This window comes from Mesocricetus auratus, unplaced genomic scaffold (genome assembly GCF_017639785.1).
Source record: "Mesocricetus auratus isolate SY011 unplaced genomic scaffold, BCM_Maur_2.0 Super-Scaffold_100004, whole genome shotgun sequence".
Lineage (NCBI taxonomy): Eukaryota > Metazoa > Chordata > Mammalia > Rodentia > Cricetidae > Mesocricetus > Mesocricetus auratus.
Window position 1 is genome coordinate 39,947,427 of NW_024429189.1, and position 18,793 is coordinate 39,966,219.

General features: G+C 41.0%; 1 protein-coding gene across 2 annotated transcripts in view; it reads left to right on the plus strand.

The window, feature by feature from the left end:
* The first annotated feature begins 467 nt into the window (after window positions 1-467).
* Window positions 468-18,793, plus strand: part of Hat1 (histone acetyltransferase 1) — a 43,561-nt gene continuing 25,235 nt past the window's right edge. Inside the window, exons 1-3 of one of the 2 annotated variants that reach the window (XM_005065163.4) lie at window positions 468-614; window positions 2,059-2,163; window positions 16,372-16,447. In XM_005065163.4, coding sequence (XP_005065220.1) covers window positions 608-614; window positions 2,059-2,163; window positions 16,372-16,447 — 188 coding nt within the window. In that variant the 5' untranslated portion in view covers window positions 468-607. Of the gene's footprint in view, window positions 615-956; window positions 1,155-2,058; window positions 2,164-16,371; window positions 16,448-18,793 lie in introns of those variants that run through there. The other variant, XM_040745562.1, reaches the window with a different exon arrangement.

Consider the following 18,793-nt stretch of genomic DNA (forward strand, 5'->3'; position numbering starts at 1 on the left):
AGAAAACGATTTAAAATGGGTTATGGCAAAAGTAGAAACAAAGCTTGTAACTTCGGAATGAGCGGGGCGGTGGTGGCACGCATCTTTAACTCCAGCACTCGGGAGGCAGAGGCAGGTGGATCTCTGTGAGTTCGAGGCCAGCCTGGTCTACAGAGGGAGTTCCAAGATAGGCTCCAAAGCTATACAGAGAAACCTTGTCTCGAAAAACCCAAACCAAACCAAAACTTCGGAGTGAAACGGGTGAAAGGGAGGGATGTCCAACCTCTGCGAGGTAGAAAACCCGCCGTAGGCTGTCTGAAAAATTAACGTTAATTCCCATGAATGTCTCCAGCAGCCAACAAGCTGCACGAGGTCGGCCAGGCGCGGAAGGCGAGCAGTGGGACTCTCCACACTCGCGGTGGCTAGGCAACCGCTCGCGCCTTCTCACGGGACTAGCCCCGCCTCCCGAGGCACTTCCGCCACCTCGCTCCCAGAACTGCCTCCTCTCATTGGCTCGTGCCTCCCCGAGGTTGGGCGGGGGAAATGCGTCATCATTGCGGTCACTTCCGGCCCGGGAGCGCGCGGGTTGATTTGTCCTTCCTCAGCCGCGGGCGCTCACAGCTCGGAAATGGCGGGTAAGTTCCCGGGAAAAGTTTAGCGAGGGGAGGAGGCGGGTGGTTCTGGGGAAGAACGTCGAGGCGGCTGTTACAGTGGCCGCCTGGAACTTTCGAGCTCTAGCCGAAGTTCCAGAAGGCCTCTCCCTGCCGCGAGGCACCGAGCGTCGGAGGCTGGCAACGGTGGGCCGCGCTCGGCGCCGCCGCCCCCCGTGCTTGCGCTCCGCGCCCTCCGTGGGCTACCGGGCCCTGCCGAGGGTACGCGAACCCGGGGCAGAGCGTGCCGTTCCGTCTGGTGGAGCCCGGTCTGCATCGGGCCCTGTTTCTCTCATTTTGCCCACTGCTGTCTTAATGTAGTCATCGGGTCGGTTTCCCGCCTGCTGATCCTCCCACGGCCCTGCCCACCTTCCCCACGGTCAGCTTGTGTGCGAGCGCACTGCCGCACCGACCTGTTCCCGGGCACACTCTGGGTCTGTTAACCTGCAGGATTACTGAGATAATTTTTTTGAGAAGGACGTTTCTGTACTGCCGAACTTCTTTTTTAAAAAGTGTGAGACTTCTGTATGTCGTTGTTGGTATTCTCTTGTTCTGGTTCATTCATTTGAGTCTTTTAGTTTTCAGTGTTTAAGAATGTTTAAATTGCCGGGCCCTGCTGGTTCACCCCTTTGATGCCAATACTCAGGAGGCAGAGGCAGGACGAACTCTGTGAGTTTGCGGTCAGCCTGGTCTACAGAATGATTTCCAGGACAGCCAGGGCTACTCGGTGAAACCCTGTCTCAAAACAAAAAAACAAAAGTAAATTGCTATTGAAGTGTTTTGATGTGTTTCTTTTTTACCGTTACCTATCTTTTGAAGCGGTGGGCATTTTCTTTTGTAACTGCCCCCTAGTCCCTTCACATTGTGTCATCACTACGAGTTAAACGCTCCGCTTTTATAGATGGGCTGGATCATCAAACTGTGTAGTTTGAAATTTGCATGTGTTTAAGATGAAGTTGTCTAGTAGGGTATTGGATTACTCTGGTACCATAAAAGAGTTACTGTATAATGAAAATTACATCAAAAAATCAAATTTGAGTCTCCACCATTTCCTAGTTTGGTGCCCTTCAATTAATCCTCTTCCTTAGCCCGGGTTATTGAATGGGAAATGGGGCTGATGCAGTACACACTTGTAGGTAATTTCTATAACCGGTTTCTTAAAATAGGTTTTGTTGCCATTATGCAGGGTACACTGGCCTCCAGTTCATTTCTGTGTTAGCCTCCTGCATGAATTGCAGGCCTGGCTCAAGAGTGGGTTTGTTTTCTGTTTTATGAGGCATTCATATGCAGTGTATTTATTGAAGGGTTCATGGAAAGTCACCTGCACTGTTGAAGCATGTTTTCTGTCTTATCCTTAGCCCACTTCAATAAAAATTCTGCTTGTAGGTATTTGAATCACTTTCAACCAAACTTTCAAAACTTCTTCTAGGATTTGGTGCAATGGAGAAATTTCTGGTAGAATATAAAAGTGCAGTGGAGAAGAAATTGGCCGAGTACAAATGTAACACCAACACAGCGATCGAACTGAAATTAGGTACGTATGAAATTTCAGAATGATTTTATGTATGCTATGTATATAACATAGCCTTTTAAATTTTGAAATAAAATTTTATTTTAAGAATAATTATATAACTGGCATTTCCTGCATTTGTGAACATTGAGTTTATGCTGTGGAATGGGTAGGTGGAAGACAGCAGTTTAACACATGGGAAAGATACTGTGGCAGAAAGGCACAGGTACATGTAGTCTCAGCTTCTTAAAGAAGTTTACTTTCTTGCTGTTGAAAATGATAGGCAATAAGGTGTTGGCGAGGATGTGGGGGGGGGAATCATGTATTAGTGGTATCTAAAATAATAACTTTAGCTTGCTAGATCTTTAAAAGACAAAAAAGCAGGGGCTGGAGAGATGGCTCAGCGGTTAAGAGCACTGACTGTTCTAACAGAGGTCCTGAGTTCAATTCCCGGCAACCACATGGTGGCTCACAACCACCTTGAATGAGATCTGGTACCCTCTGCTGGCCTGCAGGCAGAAGGCTGTATACACAATAAAAAAAAGGACAAAAAAGCATAAATTACATATATGAACCAGCAGTTCTATTAGGTGTCTGTTAAAGAGAAGTGAAGATGTTGTTCATCTAAAAACACATGAGTACTCAATAGGTGTATTATTCATAAAGACCAAGTTGTGTAAACAACTCAGATAAAACACCAGTTTACCAACAGATAGAGTATGCTATAGCTATTCAGTGGAATCTGATAGAAAAAGGAATGAAGTCCTGATGCCTGCCACAATGTGGAGAAACCTCAGAATATGATAAGTAAAAGAAGCCAGGAAAAGTCACCACAGTGTATGATTCCATTTGTATGAAATGTTTGGAAAAGACATCCGTAAAGACCAACAATAGAAAATCATTGCCCCAGGCTAAATGTAGAAACCGAGTACCCATGGAATTTTTTCAATGTTTCAAAATTAGTTTGTGGCAAAGCTAAGTTTACTAAAATCATATGCTTAAGTAGAAAAAAATACACGTTTGAGTCCTTGTTACATTGCTTTCCATACCTCAATTTCCTCCTCTCTACAATGTAGTTAATAGTACTCATCTTTAGTTAATGAACAAATTCACTTGAAATGTAGGAAATACTCAGTAGTTGCTATTCTTTTTGAGACAGGGTTTTTCTATTTGGGAACTCTGTAGACCAGACTGGCCTCGAATTCAGAGTGCTGGGATTAATGGCATGTGCCACTATAGTAGCCCAGTTGTGTTTGTGATTTTTAAAGAAACTGCCATACTGGGTTTTTTGTTGTTGTTGTTGTTGTTTTGTTTGTTTTTTGATTTTTCGAGTCAGGGTTTCTCTGTGTAGCTCTGTAGACTAGGCTGGCCTTAAACTCACAGAGATCCACCTGCCTCTGCCTCCCGAGTGCTGGGGGGATTAAAGGCACAATGCCTGGATGCTACTACTGTACCATTTTACATACTACAAATAGTGATCAATTTGTCCATATCCTTGCCAACATTGATTTTGATTTTTTATTATGTTTTTTGCTATTTTCATATGTGTAGTGCAGTATGATCAGAAGGCTTTATGTGTTTCTAGCATATGCACATGTGTGTCTATGGATGCACATGGAGGATGTTTATTGACTGTTCTTACCACTCTCCAATTTATTCCTTTGAGGCTGAGTCTCTCCCTATGTATGGAACTCTCATTTTTTTTTCTGCTAGGTTGGCAGCCGGCAAGCCCAGTTATCTTCCTGTCCCCGTTGTCCACAACACTGAGGTTACAGGTACATGAGAGACCACACTCACTTGTTTTGAGGGCTCTAGACTCCAAATTCAGGTCTTCATATACCTGGAATTGACATTTCTCCAAAGAGCTCTAGTGTGCATTATATGTGTGCCTGGTGCCTTTGGAGATCAGAAGAGAGGGTCAGGTCTCCTGAAATAGATGGCTGTGAGCTACTATGTAGGTGCTGGGAACCTAACCTAGGTCCTCTGCAACAAAAACTGCTGCTGAGCCATCTCTTCAACCCCATGTTAACCTCTTAATAATTTGTATCCCTGTTGCTGAGCTACATCCTCTAGTCAGTGGTTCTCAACTTACGAGTTGCAGCCTCTTTTGGGGCTGAATGACCATTTCACAGGGGTAGAATATCAGATATCCTGGGTGTCATATTTACACTATAATTCACAACAGTAGCAAAATTACAGTTATGAAGTAGAAACAAAAAAAATTTTATGGGGCTGGAGAGATGACCCAGTGGTTAAGAGCACTGGCTGCTCTTCCAGAGGACCTGGGTTTAATTCCCAGCACCCACATGGCAGCTCACAACTGTTTAACTCTAGTTCCACGAGTTCTGACACCCTCACACTAATGCACATAAAATAAATAAGTTTTTAAAAAAAGATTGTTTAAAAAATCGCAATTTTATGATAGTAATTGTGTTACTGTAACTGTATTAAAGGATTGCAGCATTAGGAAGGTTGAGAACCACTGCTCTAATAATCCTTAGGTTGGCACTTGTGTCTTGTTAATGGATTGGCTTTTTAAATTTATTTTCTTTTTTAGACTAGTTTTATTTGACCTAGTCTGGCCTCAGACTTTATATGTAGTTCAAGAGGACCTTGAATTACTGACTTTCTTTTCTCTACTTCAGTGTTGGGATTGTAGGCGTGTCATGCCAAGTCTGGTATCTGTGGTACTAGGAATCAAACCCAGGGCTTCCTGCATGCTAGGCAAACAGTCTGCCTACTGAGCTACATCCCTATCACTGAATTTATAACTTTGTTATAAAGTATTTTTCCTCTATCTCTAGTAATAAGAATATTTCATCATCTTTGTCTTCTCCTCTTTAGCTCTTCTTGCTTTATGTTGACATCTACTTTGTCAGATACTAATCTTATCAGAAGATAATTTTTTCTGTTTTTGTTTTTTGGGACAGGGTTTTTCTTTGTAGTCCTGGCTCTCCTGGAACTCAGAGGTCTGCCTGTCTCTGCCTCCTGGTTGCTGGAATTAAAGGAGTATGCCACTACTGCTTGGTTATAAGATAAATTTTAAGAGACTTTATTTATGTGTATCTAAGCATATCTGTGTCTGGAGGCCAGAGGATGGTGTGGAATTCCCTGGAGTTGGATTTACAATAAGCAGTTGTAAGCAGCTTGATGTGAGTGCTGGAGCCAAACTGCTCAAGAGCAATAAACCGTTTTAACCACTAGGCCATCTCTCTAGTAGTCTAAGATTTAAAAAGAGGGAGGAGGGATAACGATATGTTCATATGTCCATGCCAAGAAAAATTATGTTGATAACAAGGAAAAATTCCTGGGAAGAAAAGAGAGGTATTTAAAGATTTGATGTCTTTGAGCATATAAGCGGGGAAAGTACTCCATTTGTCAGTTGATTAGTCTTCCTTAGGTAGTAACTTAGTTACCACTCTTATTTCTATGAATAGACACCATGACAAAAATCAGCTTGTAAGAGAAAAAAACATTTAATTGGGACCTTGCTTAACAGTTTCATGGCATCCATTCATGATCATCATGTTGGGGAGCATGCTAGCAGACAGACAAGCATGATGTTGGAGCAGTAGCTGAGAACTTATGTTTGATCCACAAGCAAGAGCTGACGAGAGACTGGGCCTGGCATGGGCTATTGAAACCCCAGAACCTACCTCTAGTAACATACTTCAACAAGGTCACACCAATTCATTCCTAAACAGTACCTGAACTGGGAACCAAACATTTAAATATATGAACCCATGGAGACTATTCTTATCCAAACCACCAGATTCCACTTCCTGCCCCTCCCATAGGCCTGTTGCCATATCATAATGACAATGTGCTATAGTCTAACTTCAAAACTCTCTATAGTTCTTTACACCCTTAACACTAAAATACCCCCAAGTTCAAAGTCTCTTTTAGATTCAAGGCAATGTCTTAACTGTAGCACCCTGTAAAATCAAGATACATACAGTAAATTACATATTTTCAACATACAGTGGCACAGAATATACATAGGGATGTGAGGGAATACTGACCAAGGAAAAATTGGAACCCAGAAGGGCAAACTCCAAATCCAAACGTGTTTGATGTCACAGAGCTCTTTAGATCTCCCACTCTTTTCATCTTTGTTGACTGCAAGAAATTTCTGTCTTTGGAGCTGGTTCCACATCCTGTGTGCAACTCTTCTTAGCAGATATCCCATGGCTCTTACATATTTAACATCTTGGGGTCTTCAACACAATCCAAGCTTACTTTTGTAACTTTAAACTTTCTGGACCTCAGGAAGCCCCTTCCTACAGCTCCTGTATTTTGTTGAAGAAGCCAGAACACTGCACTAAAGCTGTCAAGTTCTGCTGCCAGGCTGGAACCTGCCCTCATCCCTGAATTACATTTGCGTAGACTTTGACTTGGTGCTTTCTTTTGTTGAGTAACAAGTTGGAAGCTGAGCTGGGTGGGGGGTTTTGCCCTGGGGGCTTGTCTTAGTTAGGGTTTCTGTTTCTGTGAAGAGACACAGTGATCATGACAACTCTCACAAAGGAAGGAAACACTTAATTGGGGTGACTTGCTTAGAGTTTCAGAAGAGGTTTAGTTCCAGGAGCTTGGAAGCCTTCAGGGCAGAATTGGTGCTGGCTACATCTCTACTTGCAGGCAACAGGAAGTTGACTGAGACACAGCAATATCCTGAGCATAGGAAACCTCAAAACCCACCCTCACAGTGGCACACTTCCTCCAACAAAGCCACACCTTCTCATAGTGCCACTCCCTATGAGATTATGGCGGCCAATTGAAATTACCACAGGGCACCACTCTATTCTATTTCTCCTAAAACCTTTCCTTAGATTTCTCATCTCTTTGAACACAGTATTTGACTCCAACATTAAAATTTCCTGGTGTTCTTTTTCTCAAACTATACATTTTTTTTGCCCTATTTTCTCTTTTTCATTGTAGATCTGCATAATCATCACTAATAACCATGTGGCATAGCCAATACTGGGCTGTCTTGAAATCTCTACCACTGTCATTAATCCCAAAACTTCAAATTAGCCTCTGGCAGATTCTCAAGACAGTGGCAAAATGAAGCCACATTTCTTTGCCAAAATATTACAAGAATGGTCTCTAATCAAGTTGCTAATGTTTGTCTTCTCTGAAACCTCTTGAGCCAGGGCTGACATAGTCCACATTGCTCTGCTGTCTTCCAGTGCTTCCATTTATCTCTGCTTAAAGAATTTACCGGCTTTCCTAGTCAAACTCCCAGAGTCCACATTCTTCCAACAAGCAGCATGGTCAGGCCTGTCACAGAAATATCTGTCTTTGGTACTAACTTCTGTCTTAGTTTCTTTTCTATTGCTGTGAAGAGGCATCATGACCATTGTTAGATTATTAAAAGGCAGTTGTGGAGAGATTGAAGGTGTTAAGAGGCTTAGTCTGACCTTAGGTGGGACTATGTTTATTTTCAGTGAGGGGACACTGTCACCCATATGTATTGATGGCCAAGATGCCAATAGGAAGATGGGATATGACCCATTATGTTGGTGGAAATGACTTCTATAGTCTGCAAGGGAAGCTGGGAAATAGTCTTTCAGCAGGAAACCCATTCCTAACTCTGAGAAGATACTGAAAATGTAGGACGGGGTGTTAGAGCTGCTTTTTGCTGAGGAGGCTCTTTGTTGGGGCGTCAGGGGTGGGGTGGCGATAGATCTGAGTCCATGAGGAGAATTTGCTCTGGTCATGTACCAGGGGAAGAGACTTAACTTGATTGGCTGCAGTGAATCAGGTGATTGCCATCCTGTGTTTGTGAAGAGACTTGGAAAATAATTATTATAGGGCTGTAAGCGGCGATTTGGTTACAGAGTAGAACTGAGATTTGCCAGGAAGTTTGAGGGATGAGGAACACAAGTGGAGGAAAGTGGGTATAGAGTTGACTCAGGGTGACAGTGACTGGTCTCGTTGCCAGACTTCCACCAAAATGTGCTGGTAGAGGTAGAGAACTACAGAGCTCCAAAGGAGGGGAGCATGAGAAAATAGAGGACTGATGTAAAGAATTGTATCTGGCCTGGGGTGAAAGGGATGAAGGTCCCTTTTAGCCAAGTTTCTCCACAGCATCTAAAAGGTCTTTTTATTGATGTATTGGAAACACGTGGAACTGTTGTAGGGTGAGAGTTATTGGGAGAACTTGTGTGCAACATTTGGTTTGGGTAGAGGGTTCAATAAGTAAAACATTTAAAAGACGGTGAAAGCTGGGCGGTTGTGGCACATGCCTTTAATCCTAGCACTCGAGAGGCAGAGGCAGGTGGATCTCTGAGTTTTGAGACCAAGCCTGGTCTACCGAGTGAGTTCCAGGACAGGCTCCAAAACAATACAGAGAAACCCTGACTCGAAAAAGCCCCCCCCCAAAAAAGACGGTGAAAACATAAGTAGGAAGATAATAAGGAGGAAAGGAGGGGTCAAGGGGATGAACCAGAGTGGGAGGGAACCAGAGCCCATACATAGGAAGCTTATGGTTGAAATCTGGTCCCTATCTGTAGGCTCCATTTCAAAGCAGTTAGGATGTGTTGGCCTGGAAGCAACACATTCACAGTGTAAGGTACAAATCCCATCCCACAAAGATCTAGTCCTTTTTAATTGTGGAGTACTGCAGCAGTCAAGGAGTTGAGCTGGTCCTGAAGGATGTTATGCTGACCTGAGCTAGTAAGACAGAGGTTAATTGATGCCAAAGGAAGCTTCAGTCCAGTTGCTTTAGTTCTGTGTCCCAAAAACAATGTCCAGAGTGGCAAGAAAGGGATGAGTTGGATGATCCTTGGCCCATTAGTCCCCTTTTAGAGGTCACCCAAATTGCTTTTAAGGGTTTGGGAGCATTTCAATAACTGCTTCAAGGCTGACAGAAGGTGATGGGAGCAGCAGTTAAGAGTGCTTCAAAAGAGGCTCCATCCAAGGGGCCATGATAAAAAGTTAACAGTTGGCAAAGATCCAGAACCTAAGTCAGGAGGTAATAGCTGTACAACTTTGTGGAGACACAAAGTTACATGAGAAAAACTTTTACATCAAGTTTAACATGAATTAAATGCAATAGGCGGAACTGGCTGGACCATGCACCGGAATTCTGTAGGTAGTAAATTAACGGGTAGCTATTTGTTTACATTGGACTCTTGCCTGAAAGCACCTGGAAGCTTTATAAAAGGTCCGTTTAACCCAGCACCATTCAAGGAATGAGTCTGAACAGAAAGTAAGATAGTCCTTGCTTTTACATATGTTGTACTTTGCATATTTGTTAAATATTAACAGTACCAGCTATTATTTAATGAGCAAAAACATTTTAAGTAAAACAAAATTTTTTGGTTAGAAAGAGATTGATAAGGTAAAATTTTTAAAAATTGCAATTATTACCTTAAATAACCATATCTACTATTTGAAAACATGATAGTGTCATCAAATTGTTATATTCCAAGAGGCAATGTAATTATAAATTGTATTTCCAAAAAAATGATTTTTAATTTTCAATTTAAAAATTATACTTCCAGAGATAGTGTTTGCTTTATCAAGAATAAATTATTCCCTTTGCAAAGTTTTCTAAAATTAACCCCAATAAAAGTACCTTTTAAAAAGCTCTACATTTTTTTTGGCCCAGTAGTAGTTACACATGCCTTTAATCCCAGCACTCTGGAGGCAGAGACAGGAGGATCTCTGTGAGTTTGAGGCCAGCCTGTCTACAGAGTGAGTTCCAGAACAGGCTCAAACAAGAAAACTCTACATTTTCATTCTATGTACTCAACCAACAGATGAAAGATGAAAGCAGTCATATCAAGTTGGGCTCTTCTGTTTTCGAGAGACAGGGTTTCTGACTGCTCTGTAGACCAGGATGACTTCAAACTCAAATCTCCTGCCTCTGCCTCACGAGTGCTGAGATTAAAGGCTTGTGCCATTACCACCAGGCTTGATGTCAGATTTGTAGTAATAAATATCATAGACTGAATTAACAAAGAAGACTAAAGCCAATTCTTTATTCATCAGATGGATAGATCTCAGGGTCACTACATACTCAACAGCAGTAAGCATATATTTCTTAACATCATTCTATTTAAAAAGAGATTGATTATTTAGAGGCATAACTTATAAAGCAAGATAATGAAATTAAAGAGCTTTAACAAATACTGACTTTTGGAATTTCTTAGAAAACACCCATAAATGTCACTGCTAAACCTGTGTGTTTCTTTTGTTGTTGTTGTTTTTGGTTTTTTGAGCTACCCCCATCCCCCAGCATTTTTTTTTTTTTCCTTTTGCCTGTGTAAGGTAGAAAGAGTATAGGCACTGGCCCTGGAGCTCTAACTGGGTATAGAGAGTAGATTTTAATCTTGATCACCACAGGTGAGCCCAGGTTGGAGAGAATCTCTTTCATCTAAGTCATCTCTTGAAGAACATGAAGGTTTAGAATAGCAATAGAATCTTTTGTTGACTCTACAGATACAAAGTCAACTGTAAAAGTCATTGCTTGGATATTCTGAATAACTTTCCAAAGCTGTAAGTTTGAAGACAGTATCTGTCATCCTCCTTTAATGAGGGAACATGGGTGTTAGGGTATAGACCCTGGAATTAGCTTTTGCTAAGAGGAAGAATTGAATGCCAGGGTAAGGGACATGACAATTGAACTAGTATGCAGGTCCCATGCTAGTTGGGTGGTAGGCTTATGTACAAGGTACCCCTGTTCACAGCATTCTCGTGTTAGTTCAGAAGACTATAGTTGCCCTTTGCTTTTCTGAGATATTTAGGATGTGGATGTAGACCCTGAGATCCTCCATTAGGCAGGAGAATTCCTCTGTTATGTTATACACAAGGAGTAATTCATGTTTACATAAGGAGGATGTTTGTTTTGCTTGTTTGTTTGGTTTATAGAGCTAGAGGTGGTCAGGCCTACACAACCAGAGGCAAAAACATCAGACTTCTGGCAGGTCTTATTTCCCATGCACCCTTGTCCTGTAAGGAAGCTAACCTGCAACTTAACTCTGGTGGGTTGCTGCTCTATTTAAAGGATCTTGGCCTCCATCCAAGGGAACTGCTTGAGCCTGAGGTTTCCTGTCATGCAAGTTGAATGCAAAGAAGAAATAAAAAGGAAAAGAAAGGACATGATTGCTCCTAGGTATGGTGGAAGAGAAAGTTTATTGTAGATAAAAGGGAGAGTGTAGCCAGAGTCAGAGACAGGGACATCTGGGTGAGTTCAGAGTGGACATGACCAGACTGAAATGGGCCATGTGGAGAGAAGGGAGAGAGGAGAATCAGGTGTAGCAGCCAGGAGGCCAAAGGTACAAAGGGGCAGGTAATCAAAAATGTCTGGATTATACAGAGAAGAGCCTCTAGGGGAAGGGTATTCCAGCTCTACCCTGTAACAGGTATGCTGGGAGAACCTGGAGGTCAGGTCTGCTTTGATGTGTTAAATAGGCACCTCAGCCATTTGTCCTGGGTTCGAAACTTAACACAGCTTATTGTAAATTTAACTCATTTTACTCAAGCATTCAATTTTTTTTTCCTCCTCGAGACAGGGTTTCTCTGTGTATCCCTAGCAGTCCTGCAACTCATTCTGTCGACCTTGCTAGCCTTGAACTCAGAGATCTGCCTCCCTTGAGTGCTGAAATTAAAGATGTGTATCACGACTGCCAGCTAAGTTGGTGAACTTCATACCATTAGGATTTCAGTTTTATTCCTATTAAGTTTGAACCTTAAAAATTCTTGAATTAATTGATTGGTGGTGGCACATGTCTTTAATCCCAGCACTCAGAAGGCAGAGGCAGGTGGATCTCTTGAGTTCTAGACCAACCTGGTCTACAGAGTGAGTTCCAGGACTGCTAGGTCTGTTAACACAGAAAAAGTCTGTTTTGAAAATCCAAAAACAAACAAAATAAAAATTCTTTAAAGATCCTTTATTTAGTATCAAACTTTAAATCATAAATACAGTCCACAGAAAGACTGGGAACCTCATTTTCATGATCCCTTTTGTAAATGCCACGTTTTTTGTTGTTGTTGTTGTTTTGTTTTTTTGATTTTTGGAGTCAGGGTTTCTGTATAGCTTTGTAGACCAGGCTAGCCTCAAACTCACAGAGATCTACCTGCCTCCTGAGTATCTCCTGAGGGATTAAAAGTCTGTACCACCACCCAGCTAAATGCCAATTTTAAAAATATGACTCATCTTCAAAACAAATCATCTTGAAAGCCTAGTATTGCCTTCTTAGTCTAATAAAAAGGAGATACCGTGGTAAGCAGAGGGTTCAGTGGATCTACTTGTTTTTATGGGTATTGCCTTATTTGATTTATACTAGGTGGTTACCTTAACCAAGATGGTGTTGAAGTCACATGGCATGCCCTTTTTTTAACCTTAGAAAAGCGGGTGGCTGGGTCATATGGATACTAAGATGGCAACAAGTGACTGGTTGGTACTCCAAGGTGAACCTAGGTCATCAGCCACATGATACTCCACGGTGAGGCCATGGCATATTCTTCCTAAACAAGTGTTGAATCCAGGTCACATAAATGGTATGTTATAGCAAATTAAGATTATTTATACATCCTTTTAAAATTAATGAACTTACAAATTCTAAAATACTGAAAGTTTAAGTTCCAACAAAAGCACTAAAGTTAATGAGCAAAACCAAAAAAAGAGGGGGGAGAACTCAGAGAGTTAAACACCTTGTTATTTGTAACCTCTATAAGTAGTAGTTTACTTCTTAGTTCTCAGGAACAAAGTGTCTGTCCGTGGGCTGCTCTGTTCTACTCTCCTCCCTGTTACAGAGTCAGGTGGCCTGCCTGACCTAGGACGGAGACTTTGGAGGAAACTTAAACAAACATACTTGGGTCTGGGTCAGATGGGCCAAAATCCAACTCCAAAGCCAGCTTTCTCAGTAGAGTAGAACAGTGTGAAACATTTTTTTGATAGTATCCATATTGAATCACTGTAGGCTGAACCCAGGATCCTACATATCTGTAGCCAGTTTGTTTCTGTCTATAGATGGGAGCAGACAATCTGAAATGCGGCTAAAAGCATAAGGCAAAAAAATTTTGTGACATCTTGCTTGTACAAATAGAACCTGTCTGAAGGTCAGAGAATGGAATTTGCCACTAGCTGACCATATAGACCTAGAGTGTTGGGCAGACTTCTCAGTGAAGCAGAAAATTTGAAACTGTCCCACCTGTATTGGCAGTTTGTCAGTCATTTTTCTCTATGTCCTGCAGAATGTCTGGCAGACTTTCTTCCATGAAGCAGGAACCCTGAAGGACTGTCCCATCTTGTAAACTAGGTACAAGACTTTGGACTCATCAAGAAAGAATATATAAGGAGTATTTTCTCTGTCTGAATTTGTCAAATGCTAATGGACTAGACATTGTTGATGTACTTATTGCCTGTATATATTGTATATACTTATTGTATATAACTTTCTTATATTAGTTACAACCTTTTTTAAAATTTTAAACAAGAAAAGGGGACATGTGGTGATATCTTACTTGTACAAATAAAGCCTGTCTTCAAGTCAGAGAATGGAACTTGCCACTAGAACCATGGAATTTTATTAAGATGCAAGTTTGGCTGCCCAACAGACAGCAGCAGACTTTTTGGCTCTGGGTATGATTTTAAACCAGAGCCTTGAGAAAGATTAAAGTGAACTGTGACTTATGGGGGCGGCATTGGTTCTCAATAACTTTAGGTAGTTGAAAGTTCTGAATTAGGGTCAGCTGTGGCCATTTGTCCAGTGTATATTGAAGCCAGATTTGGTTTTAAATCTAATTGGGTCTCCTTTAAGTTTGCCCTCAAACAGGCCAATGGAGTTTCTTTTGGTACAGAAAATTTGGAGCCCATGGGTGGGCTCAGAACCAAGGGACAGACAGGTAGGGTTCAATGCTCAGTTGTTCACAGCATCCTCTAAGTCTGGAAATGACCTAATGCACCTGGAAAGTAAGGGAGTGTCTTCCAGGGTTAAGGAGCTTAAGGGACAGTGGTAGGTTGTCAGCTTTTGGTTGATTGAGTAGTAGGCCAATGGAGAATTCAGAATTCGCAGCTAAACTTTCTTCCAGTTGGTGGGAAGTCTTTGGTGCCTTCACCCAAGCAGACTTCAAAGAAAGCTCCAGTGAGCCAAGAACCTAAGTAGGGTAGGGTACCTCTGAATTAGTTCCATGATTACCTTGTCCCAGTGTTTTGCTAGGTTGCCTGTGTTTGGTCAAATGCAGTGTGATCTGCCACCTAGGTCAGACTGTGTCAAGATGAGAGATAAGGGCAGAGACACAATGAAAAGAAAGGGCTGTGGTTCTACCTGGCCTGCTCCCAGCCCCCAAGTGTATGAGAGAGCCAGCGAGATTTGTCCATGAGTGGGCTTGAACTGTTAGTAGGCACAGATTTACTATTCCAGGTCTTTGGCTGTAACAGGAATAATGAAAGGCCCAGAGACAGATATTGGGGTTCAAGTTTCAAGCTGAAGACCTGAGAAGCAAAACAGCCAAACCAGTAGTAGATTTTACCTTTACTCGGGAGGCAGAGACAGGCGGATATCTATGAGTTGGAGGCCAGCCTGGTCTACAGAGTGAGTGTCAGGACAGGCTCCAAAGCAGTATACAGAAACCCTGTCTGGGGAAAAAACAACAACAACAACAAAAAATTACATTCTTGTTTCAATGAATTCTTTTTGGAAGTAGTAGGATAGTGCTTGTGACAGTCAGAGGGCACCTTGTGGGAGTTGGATTTCTCTTTCCACCAGGTGGTTCCCTAGGATTGAACTCAGGCTGTCAGGGTTGGCAGCAGGTACCTTTACCCACTGATCCATACCATCAGTCTAGCTTTAGGACTTTTGACAAGTTTTTCTTCATAACATGAGTTGTATTAGGAAAGCATCCAATAATTCAGTGTCTATAACTAATACAAATAAAAGCAACAGAAACATACCCATTTCCATCTTAGATTAGTTAGGATAGAAGTTGAGGGTATTCTCAAGATATTAGGAAATCCAAGTTAAATGTCCATGCTGGTGCCCCAGGGCATCTAAGCAGTGTTTATAAGAAATGATGTTGCTGGGCAGTGGTACACACCTTTAGTCCCAGTACTTTGTAGGCAGAGGCAGGCAGATCTCTTGAGTTTGAGATCAGCCTGGTAGAGAGTGAGTTCTAGGACAGCCAGGGCTACACAGAGAAACCCTGACTCAAAGAAAAGAAAGGAAAAAAGAAAGAAAACAGAAACATCAGTGCTTTTACTTTTCTACTACCAAATATTTCCCCTCTTACATATTCATAAAAGTACAGTAAGATGTATATGAGTGTCATCTCAATATTATTTGCTTGTTTTGCAGTGTAGGGATTATATTCAGGATCTCATGATTATACTGGGTACTAGGCTCATGCAGCATTTTAATTTTTAAAAATTTATTTTTGTTTATTTGTATGATTGTTTTGCCTGAGTATATATATATATATATATATATATATATATATATATATATATATATATGTATCACATATGTACCTGGATCCCTTGTAGCTGGAGTTAACAGACAATTGTAATCTGCTCTCTTGGTGCTGGGAACTAAACCTAAGCTCTCTAGAAGGCCAGCAAGAGTTCTTAAATGAGACATTTCTCCAGCCCCCAAGCAGCATTATTTTTAAGAGGGGGAAAATAACAGTAAAAAATTAAATATCGTCTTGCAGTCAAAAAACAATGATGGGGGCTGAGGAGATTGCCTAAGCTGGATAAGCCTGATGATCTGATCTGGTTCAATTCTTACAAGTCAAGTAAAGAAGAGAACCAAATGCATAGTTGTCCTCTCGCCGCCACCACCCCACCCCACCCCACACACTGATGAAAGCATTTTCTCTTTTTAATGATGGCATGGTAGGGACCTCATCAAACTCCGCTTATCCTTGTTAAAATGCTTTGTACAGTATTGTTTTCCTTTCCTAGGTGCTGTAGTTTTTCTTATCTGAAAGTATTCTTTTTTTGTGTGTTTGTTTTCCTCTTATGTTTTTCATTGTGTATAAAATATAAAAAAGTAAAAACTAAGTCACTTGCCTTAATTGCATTGTATCTTTTAGAGTAAATAGATTTGATGTCGAAGCTTTAGTATCTAGCTTTCAGGGTTCACCAGTCTCATGGGAATCTAGCTTAATCAGGTAAGGAGAAGAAACATTTTAAGAGAAAAACACTGGTAGTATTGTAGCTATAGCGGAATTCTTGAACTAGGAATGTTTATCAACTTTAATGTCTATATATTTTATTTTGAACAGTTCGTTTTCCTGAAGATCTTGAGAATGACATTAGAACTTTCTTTCCTGAATATACCCATCAGCTCTTTGGGGATGAGTAAGTAACGTAAAATGTTTGCCAAATTAATGTGGAAAAAGCAAGAAAACATTTTTTCTTTTAGGATTTTAAGGTCATATTTTATTTTATTTTATTTTTTTACTCATTTTTTTGTAATTTATCTTAATGTATATTTGAATAATAGTTTATGCATGAAGCACTATACTTACTGTTTACTACTAAAACATGTATTTTTTTAATTCTCACTGCAGTATTAACCATTGTGTACTGGTGGAATTGAACACTTGTCTAAGGACATAAAAGTGTCTGGAGTTCCTAGTCAGACAATCCAGAGCCCATAGTTATCATTACTACTTTTTAGTTTTGCCTACCGTGTCATACTACTTCTGATATAGCATAACCCCAGAAATTCAGGTGGTACTCGGTGATTAAATAAGCAATTCAAGAAATTGTATGTGTATGTGTGGGCATGTGCGTACTCATGTACATAGGAGTGCACAGAAAGGAGAGGGCGATGTTGGTGTCCTATCCTATCACTCTTCCTCATTCCTTTGAGACAGGGTCTCTAATGACACCTGGAGCTAAGCCAGTGGCAGCAAGTGCCAGCTTTTCTCCTTCCTGTGCTCCCCATAGCACTGTTGTTACAGGCACATGCATGGAGACCTGGCTTTTGATGTGGGCGCTGCAATTTAAGCCTAGCTCATTAAGCTTATGTAGCAAGTGCTCTTTCCGATTAAGTCATCTCCCCAGACCCTAAAATCAGCTTTAAAGAACATCCTGGGATATTCAGCACCTTTGATTCCCTAAACCTTATGTACATTGTTAATGTAGTCAGTTATTATTTTCTTTTTTCCTTATTTAAAAAGTTGCAATAATTTATTGGACACAATTCTCTTCATTTGGATTTAGCTCTTAACTGGTTTTTGTTTTGTTTTAAGGTAGAATCTCATGTAGTCTATGTTGTCCTCAAACTTGCTCTGTAGTAGAGGCTGGCCATGAACTCATTATCCACTACTTCTTCTACCCCCCTCCCAAGTGCTAGTTATAATGACATGCACCACCATGCCAGGTAGACTCTTTAATTCTTAGCCAAAATTGCTTCGGTAATTTTTTAATACATATCATTGTATTGTTGAATTATTTGAAGGTAGGTTGCAGATTTGATCTGGAATTAAAAATATATATATATATTAGGGCCAGGTGTGGCAGCACATGTCTAATCTCTGTGTGTTCTCAGCCAGCCTGGTCTACATAGTGAGTTCCAGGATATCCAGGGCTACATAGACCCTGTCTTAAAGTTTTTAAAAACTACCAGGCATTGGTGGTGCATGCCTTTAATCCTAGCACTGGGGAGGCAGAGGCAGGTGAATCTCTGTGAGTTTGAGGCCAGCCTGGTCTACAGAGCAAGTTCCAAGATAGCCTCCAAAACAATACAGAGAAACCCTGTCTCGAAAAACCAAAAAAAAGTTTAAAAAATTATGTACATATATTTTTAATTATGTGTACATGTGTGGGTATGTACAAATGGTTGCATTGTTCGTGGAGGACAGAAGAGGGCATCTGGTCCCTGGAACTGGGGTTATAGGCATTCATGAATCACCTGAAGTAGGTGCTGGGAACCAAACTTGGGTCTTCCGGATGAGCAATGTATGCACCTAACAATTACCTATCTTGATGCTAAGTGTTGAGACTTAGCCTAAATAATAGTATCATCTCCTAAAAGAATGGTAACCATGGCAAAATTATGAGAATCTAAGATACTTAACATTGATATAGTACTATTTTCTAATATGCATAATTTACAACATATTTTTAAATATATCTTCCAGTAACTTTTTGTTGTTGTTGTTGTTTTGAAACAGTGTCTCTCTGTGTAGCTCTGACTGTTCTGGAACTTGCTCTGTAGACCAGGTGTGCTTTGAACTCACAGAGATCCCCCTGCCTCTGCCTTCCGAGTGCTGGGATCAAAGGCATGCACCACCACCCCAGTCATTTTCCAATAACTTTTCAAAGTCTCCTTTTGAATGTCTTTGCATTTAGTCACTGCACTTCCTCATTCTCTTCTCATTTGAAGTTTTTTAGCCTCTGTTTTGTATAATGGACAGTTTTGTATAGACTCTTTATAGAACTCTCGGTTTGAATTTGTTTCTTACAAATTCAGTAGTGCCTGTTTTTTCAATTCTACAACAAAGGTAGTATTGTATCCTTAATGTCACTAGGCTAGGAGGTCCATAAATGTAGTTTGTTCCACTGTTTGCTGAGGTAACTTAGCTAACCTAGAGGAGTTTGGAGGATGTTTCCACTATACAGTTGAAGTTTTATCCTTTTGTAATTTATAAGTAGTTGTGGGAAGATGCTCTAAAGACTGAAGATGCCTGAGCAGGC